This window comes from Salvelinus sp. IW2-2015, linkage group LG17 (genome assembly GCF_002910315.2).
Source record: "Salvelinus sp. IW2-2015 linkage group LG17, ASM291031v2, whole genome shotgun sequence".
NCBI lineage: Eukaryota > Metazoa > Chordata > Actinopteri > Salmoniformes > Salmonidae > Salvelinus > Salvelinus sp. IW2-2015.
In genome coordinates, this window is record NC_036857.1 from 10,098,580 (window position 1) to 10,109,987 (window position 11,408).

Below are 11,408 nucleotides of genomic sequence, written 5' to 3' on the forward strand. Positions count from 1 at the left end.
CAGAGACAGCAAGGGCGGTTCGTTGCTCCAGAGCCTTTCCGTTCACCTTCACACTCCTGGTCCAGACTACACTCAATCATATGACCCACTGAAGAGATGAGTCTTCAGTAAAGACTTAAAAGTTGAGACCGAGTCTGCGTCTCTCACATGGGTAGGCAAACCATTCCAAAAAATTGAGCTCTATAGGAGAAAAGCCCTGCCTCCAGCTGTTTGCTTAGAAATTCTAGGGACAGTAAGTGGCCTGCGTCTTGTGACCGTAGCGTACGTGTAGGTATGTACGGCAGGGCCAAGTCGGAAAGATAGGGAGGAGCAAGCCCATGTAATGCTTTGTAGGTTAGCAGTAAAACCTTGAAATCAGCCCTAGCCTTAACAGGAAGCCAGTGTAGAGAGGCTAGCACTGGAGTAATATGATCAAATTTTTGGGTTCTAGTCAGGATTCTAGCAGCCGTATTTAGCACTAACTGAAGTTTATTTAGTGCTTTATCCGGGTAACCGGAAAGTAGAGCATTGCAGTAGTCTAACCTAGAAGTAACAAAAGCATGGATTAATTTTTCTGCATCATTTTTGGACAGAAAGTCTCTGATTTTGCAATGTTACGTAGATGGAAAAAAGCTGTCCTTGAAACAGTCTTGATATGTTCGTCAAAATCAGGGTCAGGGTCCAGAGTAACGCCGAGGTCCTTCACAGTTTTATTTGAGACGACTTTACAACCATCAAGATTAATTGTCAGATTCAATAGAAGATCTCTTTGTTTCTTGGGACCTAGAAGAAGCATCTTTGTTTTGTCCGAGTTTAAAAGTAGAAAGTTTGCAGCCATCCACTTCCTTATGTCTGAAACACAGGCTTCTAGCGAGGTCAATTTTGGGGCTTCACCATGTTTCATTGAAATGTACAGCTGTGTGTCATCCGAATAGCAGTGAAAGTTAACATTATGTTTTCGAATGACATCCCCAAGAGGTAAAATATATAGTGAAAACAATAGTGGTCCTAAAACGGAACCTTGAGGAACACCGAAATGTACAGTTGATTTGTCAGAGGACAAACCATTCACAGAGACAAACTGATATCTTTCCGACAGATAAGATCTAAACCAGGCCAGAACTTGTCCGTGTAGACCAATTTGGGGTTCTAATCTCTCCAAAAGAATGTGGTGATCGATGGTATCAAAGGCAGCACTAAGGTCTAGGGGCACGAGGACACATGCAGAGCCTCGGTCTGACGCCATTAAAAGGTCATTTACCACCTTCACAAGTGCAGTCTCAGTGCTATGATGGGGTCTAAAACCCGACTGAAGCATTTTGTATACATTGTTTGTCTTCAGGAAGMCAGTGAGTTGCTGCGCAACAGCTTTCACATTTTTTTTTTTWGAGTAATGGAAGATTCGATATAGGCCGATAGTTTTTTATATTTTCTGGGTCAAGGTTTGGCTTTTTCAAGAGAGGCTTTATTACTCTCCGGTGGATAGAGAGCCGTTAATTATGTTCAACATAGGAGGGCCAAGCACAGGAAGCAGCTCTTTCAGTAGTTTAGTTGGAATAGGGTCCAGTATTCAGCTTGAAGGTTTAGAGGCCATGATTATTTTCATAATTGTGTCAAGAGATAAAGTACTAAAACACTTGAGTGTCTCTCTTGATCCTAGGTCCTGGCAGAGTTGTGCAGACTCAGGACAGCTGAGCTTTGGAGGAATATGCAGATTTAAAGAGGAGTCCGTAATTTGCTTTCTAATGATCATGATCTTTTCCTCAAAGAAGTTCATGAATTTATTACTGCTGAAGTGAAAGCCATTCTCACTTGGGGAATGCTGCTTTTTGGAAAGGGTTCTAAATGGAACCCATCAGGGTTTTACCTGGAGCCAAAAGGGTTCTACCTGGAACTAAAACGGGTTCTTCAAAGGGTTCTCCTATGAGGACAGCTGAAGAACCCTTTTAGGTTCTAGAAAGAACCATTTTTTTTCAGTGTAGAGTCAAGATCTGATTTGGCTTCAGGGGGACAAAATCAAATCAAATCAAATTGTATTTGTCACATGCGCCGAATACAAAAGGTGTAGACCTTACAGTGAAATGCTTACTTACAAGCCCTTATCCAACAATGCAGTTTGAAGATAAAATTATTTTGAAGTAAAAAATAGATTTAAATAAATAAAAAAATAAAAAAAACAAATAGTTAAAGAGCAGAAGTAAAATAACACTAGCGAGGCGTCAATGTGCGATGGCACCGGTTAGTCAAGGTAATTGAGGTAATATGTAGGGAGAGTTAAAGTAGCAGAGAGTAGCAGCAGCATAAAATAGGGGGGATGCAAATAGGCTGGGTAGCCATTTGATTAGCAGAGAGAACAGTCTATGACTACGGTGGCTGGAGTCTTTGACAATTTTTAGGGCTTTCCTCTGACACTGCCTGGCATAGAGGTCCTGGATGGCAGGAAGCTTGGCCCCAGTGATGTACTGGGCTGTTCGCACTACCCTCTGTAGTGTCTTGCGGTCAGAGTCTGAGCAGTTGCCATACTAGGCAGTGATGCAACCAGTCAGGATGCCCTCGATTGTGCAGCTGTAMAAATTTTTGAGGATATTAGGACCCATGCCAAATCTTTTCAGTCTCCTGGGGGGAATAGGCTTTGCATGCCCTCTTCACGACTGTCTTGGTGTGTTTGGACTATGATAGTTTGTTGGTGATGTGAACACAAAGGAACTTGAAGCTCTAAACCTTGGTCCTCCTTTTCCTGTAGTCCACAATCATATCCTTTATCTTGATCACATTGAGGGAGAGGTTGTTATCCTGGCACCACATGGCCAAGTTTCTGACCTCCTACCTATAGGCTGTCTCATCGTTGTTGGTGATCAGGCCTACCACTATTGTTTCGTCGGCAAACTTAATGATTTTGTTGGAGTCAAGCCTGGCCATGCAGTCATGGGTGAACAAGGAGTACAGAAGGGAACTGAACACGCACCCCTGAGGGGCCCCCGTGTTGAGGATCAGTGTGGTAGATGTGTTGTTATCTACCCTTACCCACTGGGGGCAGCCCGTCAGGAAGTCCAGGATCCAGTTGCAGAGGGAGGTGTTTAGTCCCAGGGTCCTTAGCTGAGTGATGAGCTTTGAGGGCACTATGGTGTGAATGCTGAGCTGTAGTGAATMAATAGCATTCTCACATAGGTGTTCCTTTTGTCCAGGTGGGAAAGGGCAGTGTGGAGTGCAATAGAGATTGCATCATCTGTCGATCTGTTGGGGCGGTATGCAAATTGGAGTGGGTCTAGGGTTTCTGGGGTAATGATGTTGATGTGAGCCATGACCAGCCTTTCAAAGCCCTTCATGGCTACAGACGTGAGTGCTATTGGTCAGAAGTAATTTAGGTAGGGTACCTTCGTGTTATTGGGCACAGGGACTATGGTGGTCTGCTTGAAACATGTAGGTATTGCAGACTCAGCCAGGGACAGGTTGAAAATGTCGGTGAAGACACTTGCCAGTTGGTGAGCGCATGCTCGGAGTACACGTCCTGGTAATCTGTCTGGCCCCGCGGCCTTGTGAATGTTGACCTGTTTAAAGGTCTTACTCACATCGGCTACGGAGAGCGTGATCACACAGTTGTCCGGAACAGCTGATGCTCTCATGCATGCTTCAGTGTTGCTTGCCTCAAAGCGATCATAGAAGTAATTTAGCTCGTTTGGTAGGCTCGTGACTGTGCGAGCCGGTGTAGGACGATTCAATCTTAGTCCTGTATTGACGCATTGCCTGTTTGATGGTCTGACTGAGGGCATAGCAGGATTTCTTATTAGCATCCGGGTATCAGTCTGGTGTTTTCTGTAATGACCTTTGTGATCACTGTTTTACAGCCTGTGTTCGTAATGGCTGCTCAGTCAAATGACCTGTCCTGATTTGTCATAAACGCTTGCTAAAAAACTTTAATGAGCAAGCCTTCCTTCATGAACTGGCCTCTGTAAAATAGTATAGAAACAGCTTGATCCCCACTGTCGAAATCGCTTGTACCTTATTTTTTGATATTTTCAGTGGTATTGTTAACAAACATGGCCCCATAAAGAAAATTAGAATTAAAAACAGGTTCAGCCCTTGGTTCGACCGTAATCTCGCAGAGTTGCTCCACCACAAGAATTGCATTTGGCAAAAGGCTCGGCACACGCATGCTCACGCTTACTAGCTCTCGTTCAGGCAAATGGGAAATAAGTGCACTCAGGCTATCCGGAAGGCCAAAGTTAGATACTTTAAGTAGCAGTTCTCTCTCTGTGGGTCTAACCCCAAGAAGTTCTGGAAAACGGTTAAAGACCTGGAGAATAAACCCTCCTCCTCACAGCTGCCCATGTCCCTTAAAGTTGATGATGTGGTTGTTACTGACAAGAAGCAGATGGCTGAGCCCTTTAATCACCACTTCATTAAGTCAGGATTCCTATTCGACTCAGCCATGCCACCTTGCCCGTCCGACATTTCCTCATCTCCCACCCCTTCTAATGCTACTATCCCCGATGCTTCTCCCTCTTTTTGCCCTGCCCCGCTACAAAGTTTATCCCTGCAGGCAGTCACTGAGTCTGAGTTGCTAAAGGACCCCAAAAAAACATCTGGGTCGGATGGTTTAGACCCTTTCTTCTTTAATAACTTCTTATGGCTGCAAGCCCTAAGTCGGGATCAATATGACAACAGCCAGTCCAAGTGCAGGGCGCCAAATTCAAAATATATTTTTTAGAAATATTTAACTTTCACACATTAACAAGTCCAATACAGCAAATGACAGATAAACATCTTGTGAATCCAGCCAACATGTCCGATTTTTTAAATGTTTTACAGCGAAAACACCACGTATATTTATGTTAGCTCACCACCAAATACAAAAAAGCACAGACATTTTTCACAGCACAGGTAGCTTGCACAAAACCAACCAAACTAACCAAGAACCAACCAAACTAACCAAGAAACAACTTCATCAGATGACAGTCTTATAACATGTTATACAATAAATCTATGTTTTGTTCGAAAAATMTGCATATTTGAGGTATAAATCATAGTTTTACATTGCAGCTACCATCACAAATAGCACCGAAGCAGCCAGAGTAATTACAGAGACCAACGTGAAATACCTAAATACTCATCATAAAACATTTATGAAAAATACYTGGTGTACAGCAAATGAAAGACAAACATCTTGTGAATCCAGCCAATATTTCAGATTTTTTAAGTGTTTTACAGCGAAAACACAATATAGCATTATATTAGCTTACCACAATAGCCAAAAACACAACCCATTTATCAGCAGCAAAAGTTAGCGATCGTAAAAAAACAGCAAAAGATATATCATTTTTCACTAACCTTGATAAGCTTCATCAGATGACAGTCCTATAACATCAGGTTATACAATACACTTATGTTTTGTTCGAAAATGTGCATATTTAGAGCTGAAATCRGTGGTTWTACATTGTGAAAACGTAGCAACTTTTTTCCAGAATCTCCGGATATATTTCTGACACTCACCTATTCTGACCAAATAACTCATAATAAACTTTACTAAAAAATACATGTTGTACAGCAAATGATAGATACACTAGTTCTTAATGCAATCGCCGTGTTAGAATTCTAAAAATAACTTTAGTACGACATACAGCTTACGTTATAGCGAGACAGCGCCCAAAATCTGGGCGGAAWATAATACTAAACATTTTCGACAGAAATACGAAATAACATCATAAATGGGCCCTACTTTTGCTGAGCTTCCATCAGAATCTTGTACAAGGGGTCCTTTGTCCAGAACAATCATTGTTTGGTTGTAGAATGTCATTTTTTCCTCTCGAATTAGCAACCAAAGCTAGCCAAGTGGCGCGAAGCTGTCCATCGTCACCAAACACAGAGAACGGAACACGCCAAAACTCCCGAAAAATAATCTGATAAAACTATATTGAAAAAACATACTTTACGATGATATTATCACATTTATCAAATAAAATCAAAGCCGGAGATATTAGCCGTCTATAACGAAAGCTTTTCAGAAGCCAATGCTGATGTCCTTCCCGCACCTTCCTGAACAAAGGAAATTGGGGTCATTTTATTCCAAGAGCTCTCTTTTGACCTCAGATCAAGCTATACACTCCATTTCACCTCTCACTGCCTATTGACATCTAGTGGAAGGCGTATGAAGTGCATGTATACTACTAGATTTCAAGCAAATGAATAGGGAGGCCCTGGAACAGAGCCTCGATTTCAGATTTTTCACTTTCTGARAGGAAGTTTGCTGCAAAATGAGTTCTGTTTTACTCACAGATATAATTCAAACGGTTTTAGAAACTTGAGAGTGTTTTCTATCCAATAGTAATAATAYTATGCATATTGTACGAGCAAGAATAGAGTACGAGGCCGTTTAAATTGGGCACGATTTTTCCCAAAGTGAAAATAGCGCCCTCAAACCTTAACAGGTTTTAAGGTTGCTGCCCCTATCATCGCCATGCCTATCTCTGACCTTTTTAACCTGTCTCTCCTTTCTGGGTAGGTTCACTTTGCTTGGAAGGCAGCCACGGGTTGTCCTTTATTTAAAGGGGGTGATAAGCTGATCCTAACTGTTATAGGCCTATAGGCCCTGCTTATCAAAAGTGTTGGAAAAACTTGTCAATAATCAACTGACTGGCTTTCTTGATGTCTATAGTATTCTCTCTGGTATGAAATCTGGTTTCCGCTCAGGTTATGGATGTGTCACTGCAACCTTTAAGGTCCTCAATGATGTCACCATTGCCCTTGATTCTAAGCAATGTTGTGCTGCTATTTTTGTTGACTTGGCCAAAGCTTTTGATACGGTAGACCATTCCATTCTTGTGGGCCGGCTAAGGAGTATTGGTGTCTCTGAGGGGTCTTTGGCCTGGCTTTCTAACTACSTCTATCAAAGAGTGCAGTGTATAAAGTCAGAAAATCTGCTGTCTCAGCCACTGCCTGTCACCAAGGGAGTACCCCATGGCTCAATCCTAGGCCCCACGCTCTTCTCAATTTACATCAGCAACATAGCTCAGGCAATAGGAAGCTCTCTCATCCATTTATATGCAGATGATACAGTCTTATACTAAGCTGGCCCCTCCATGGATTTTGTGTTAAATGCTCTACAACAAAGCTTTCTTAGTGTCRAACAAGCTTTCTCTACCCTTAACCTTGTTCTGAACACCTCCAAAACAAAGGTCATGTGGTTTGGTAAGAAGAATGCCCCTCCCCCACAAGTGTAATTACTACCTCTGAGGGTTTAGAGCTTGAGGTAGTCCCCTCATACAAGTACTTGGGAGTATGGCTTGATGGTACACTGTCCTTCTCTCAGCACATATCAAAGCTGCAGGCTAAAGTTAAATCTAGACTTGGTTTCCTCTATCGTAATCGCTCCTCTTTCATCCCAGCTGCCAAACTAACCCTGATTCAGATGATCATCCTACCCATGCTAGATTACGGAGACATAATTTATAGATCGGCAGGTAAGGGTGCTCTCGAGCGGCTAGATGTTCTTTACCATTCGGCCATCAGATTTGCCACCAATGCTCCTTATAGAACACATCACTGCACTCTATACTCTTCTGTAAACTGGTCATCTCTGTATACCCGTCGCACGACCCACTGGTTCATGCTTATTTATAAAACCCTATTAGGACTCACTCCCCCCTATCTGGGATATCTACTGCAGCCCTCATCCTCCACATACAACACCCGTTCTGCCAGTCATATTCTGTTAAAGGTCCCCAAAGCACACACATCCCTGGGTCGCTCCTCTTTTCAGTTCGCTGCAGCTAGCGACTCGAACGAGCTGCAACAAACACTCAAACTGGACAGTCAAAGAATTGACACTCTTACTGACAGTTGTGGCTGCTTCACGTGATGTATTGTTGTCTCTACCTTCTTGCCCTTTGTGCTGTTGTCTGTGCCCAATAATGTTTGTACCATGTTTTGTGCTGCTACCATGTTGTGTTGCTACCATGTTGTTGTCGTGTTGTGTTGCTACCATGCTGTGTTGTCATGTGTTGCTGCCTTGCTATGTTGTTGTATTAGGTCTCTCTTTATTTAGTGTTGAGTTGTCTCTCTTGTCGTGATGTGTGTTTTGTCCTATAATTATATTTCATTTTTATTTTTAATCCCAGGCCCCGTCCCCGCAGGAGGCCTTTTGCCATTTGGTAGGCCGTCATTGTAAATAAGATGTTTTTCTTAACTGACTTGCCTAGTTAAATAAAGGTTAAATAAAATCTAAAATGATTTTTGATCATTCCTTGAAAGCGGCAGCTCTACCCTTTAGCTCAGTGCGGAATCACAAAATGGCTACATTGGGTCAGAGCAAGACAGCAGCCATACAGCACCATCTTTAGTATGTGAGTGGTTGTTCCACTGGATTTCATAAGGTGAATGCACCAATTTGTAAGTCGCTCTGGATAAGAGCGTCTGCTAAATGACTTAAATGTAAAATGTAAATGAGTGTGTATCTATGCGCACACTCCAACAGTCAAACAGGGCGTGCTTATATTTGTCCTGTTTCACAACCTGTACAAGTGTGAGGTGTGAAATATGTTTTCTTGCATATCCCAACTCCCCCTGAGACACCCTCGGAGAGTGGGGTCACAGCCAGGGATCAGCCATTATTGACGGCAAACCTGGAGCAATTAGGGTTAAGTGCCTTTCTCAAGGGCAGATCGACAGATTTTTTAACCTTGTCTGCTCGGGGATTCAAACTAGCAACCTTTCGGTTACTGATCCAACACTCAGACCACTAGGCTTCCTGCCGCAAGACTACTCTAACCACTAGGCTACCTGTGTGCTCGTCTGTGTGTGTGTGTGCACCACCTCATGAGATCCAGAGAGGAGGAGAGACAAGTCTCTTGTGTTCAGAGAGGAGGAGAGTAGAGACAAGTCTCTTGGGTTCAGAGAGGAGGGGAGGAGAGACAAATATCTTGGGTTCAGAGAGGAGGAGAGGAGAGATGAGTTTCTTGGTGTTCAGAGAGGAGAGGAGAGACTAGTCTCTGGGGTTCAGGGAGGAAGAGAGGAGAGACGAGTTTCTGGGGTTCAGAAAGGAGGAGAGGAGAGACTAGTCTGGGGTTCAGGGAGGAGGAGAGGAGATACGAGTCTCTGGGGTTCAGGGAGGAAGAGAGGAGAGAGGAGGGACGAGTTTTCTTCTAGCGGGTTCAGGGAGGAGGAGAGGAGGAGAGTTCTGTAAGCAGAGAGAGAAGGACATCCTCTGGGGTTCAGAGAGGAGCAGAGGAGAGACCGAGCTCTCTGGGGTTTTCAGGCGCGAGGAAGAGAGGAAGAGACGCAGTTTCTGCAAGGTTCAAGGAGAGGAGGCAGAGGAAAAGAAGTGAACCGAAGTCTTCTGGGTTTCATAGGGAGGAAGAGAGGAAGAGCCCTAGTCTCTGGGGTTCAGAGATAGAATGGACAGAGGAGAGACTAGTCTCTGGGGCTTCAGGAAGAGGCAGAGAGTTTGGTGTGTGTGCACGTGCATGCTTGTTTGTGTGTTCTGTCCGTCTGATCCTTCTTGTGCGTGTTTTTGTGTTCCAGTGAGCAGCGATAAGGTGTTTCTTCGGTCCGGCGGCACCAACAGGACGAGTTTCCGTTTCGACTATCACGTATCCCCCGATGGGGAGCGGTCACCGCTGGCAGAGTTTTCGCATCTATCAGGACTTTTCATTCACGGAGCGCTTTGCAGAATGCGACTTCCCGCATCAGTTGTCTACCAGGTGCTGAACGGAACACAACGACAGGTAGGGATTTGTGTGTGTGTGTCAGTATGTTTTAAGGCGTTCTCCTCTGTTATGTACCAACACGTCAACAGGTTGTGTTCCTCACTTCTATTCTCCCCAACATTCGTTTTCAAAGATCAGTGAGTATAGGTCCAGTTCTTTCCACAGCCACGTGGAAGGTCGTGGTAGAACTAATGCGCTGTGTAAAGGGCCAGTCTCTGACCTCTCCTAAAGACTTCTGCTGGCCTGCACAGCCTCTAGTGCGGAACAACACATGTATCCCTCTGCCAGGGAAGTGTGTGGTCGAAGCAGAGCACTATGTGACACACTATCCAGTCAGTAGACCAACACTGTACTTGGAGGAAAGGATGGACACTGGAGGAAGAAGGGATGGAAATCAGAATATGGAAAGAGGAGAAAAGAACACACATTCCACTTTAGAACAATGATTTTTAGTTGGACAGGAATTCTTTCTCTCTTCTTCATTCTCTTTCTTTCCTTTCCTTCCTTTTTTTTCTTTCTTCTTTCTTTCTTTCTTCATCTTTCTTTTCGTTCTCCTTTTCTTTGCTCGTTACTTATTTTCTTTCTTTCTTTCTTTCTTTCTTTCTTTCTTTCTCTCCTCTCTCTCTCTCTCTCTCTTCTCTCTCTCTCTCTCGTTTCGCTCTCTTTCTCCTCTCCTCTCTTCCTCCTCTCTCTAACTTCTCCTCGTCCTACCTCTCTCTCCTCGACTCGTCCGGTTCTATCTCTCTCTCTCTAGCTGTTTCTCTGTTTCACTCCCTTAATTCCAGTATGTGATGGACAGTGTGTTCAGTATGAATGGAGCAGTCGTTTATAAAGTCATTATTGTCAATGAAGGAAATGAAGTGTTCCCCTGGACCTCACCATCTGGAGCCTTCCCTCCCTTCCTCTCTTTCTCTATTGCCCTGATCTCGCTCCCTTACTTCTTACACTTTTTGTGGAGCTGAGGAGTACGCAGGCTTGTGTACTCGTACGCAGGCTTGTGTGTGTGTGTGTTTGCCTGTATCTGTTTGTATCTGTGTGTTTCTTTGCATATGTTTGCATGTTTGGGTCCCATGTGGGTCTGGTTGTGTATGTGTGTGTGTTTGTCTCCGTGTTTGTGTGAATGTTTACTCATGCATGCACATGTGTGTGTGTGTGTGTGTATCTCCTCCAGGGAGTCGGACCTGTTTCTGTTGGACTCGCGGGTCATCTGGGCGGCTGAGGAGGGCTGGCTGGTGATTGATGTGACATTGACCAGTAATCACTGGGTTCTGAATCCTGGACGCAACCTGGGCCTGCAGCTGGCTCTGGAGAGCACCGCCGGTAAGCAGAGGGCCTTTGAACCAGGTCTAGAACCCAGAGGGAGCTCTCTAAACCAGAACTTCTATATGAGAGGTCAAACCCTATAAGAACCCATATAACTTATTAGAGTATGAGTACTGATCTAGGACCAGCTCATCCCTTTCCATATAATCTTATTAATTAGGATCTAAATRATGTATATGGGCCCTGGCCTGGATTCATGTAGGAACAGGAGACAGCATGAGCAGTATGACCTCAGTGCATAGCAATGGCACATTCTCTACCAGCACACAACACAGAGAGAACACACTGGTAGAGGGATAATACAAGCCCTCATTATTTAACACGATCCACTATACCCTCATCATCACTATCACCCATGCAGAAGAGATTACAACAAACAACATGTAATGCAGATGTATTTCTATT

General features: G+C 43.9%; 1 protein-coding gene across 1 annotated transcript in view; it reads left to right on the forward strand.

Annotated features, from left to right (window-relative positions):
- Positions 1–11,086, forward strand: part of LOC139029071 (bone morphogenetic protein 7-like) — a 63,034-nt gene extending 51,948 nt beyond the window's left edge. Inside the window, 4 exon segments of the mRNA XM_070448149.1 lie at positions 4,789–4,800; positions 9,539–9,595; positions 9,598–9,698; positions 10,852–11,086. Of these exon segments, the coding sequence (XP_070304250.1) occupies positions 4,789–4,800; positions 9,539–9,595; positions 9,598–9,698; positions 10,852–11,086 (405 nt within the window).
- The last annotated feature ends 322 nt before the right edge of the window (positions 11,087–11,408 follow it).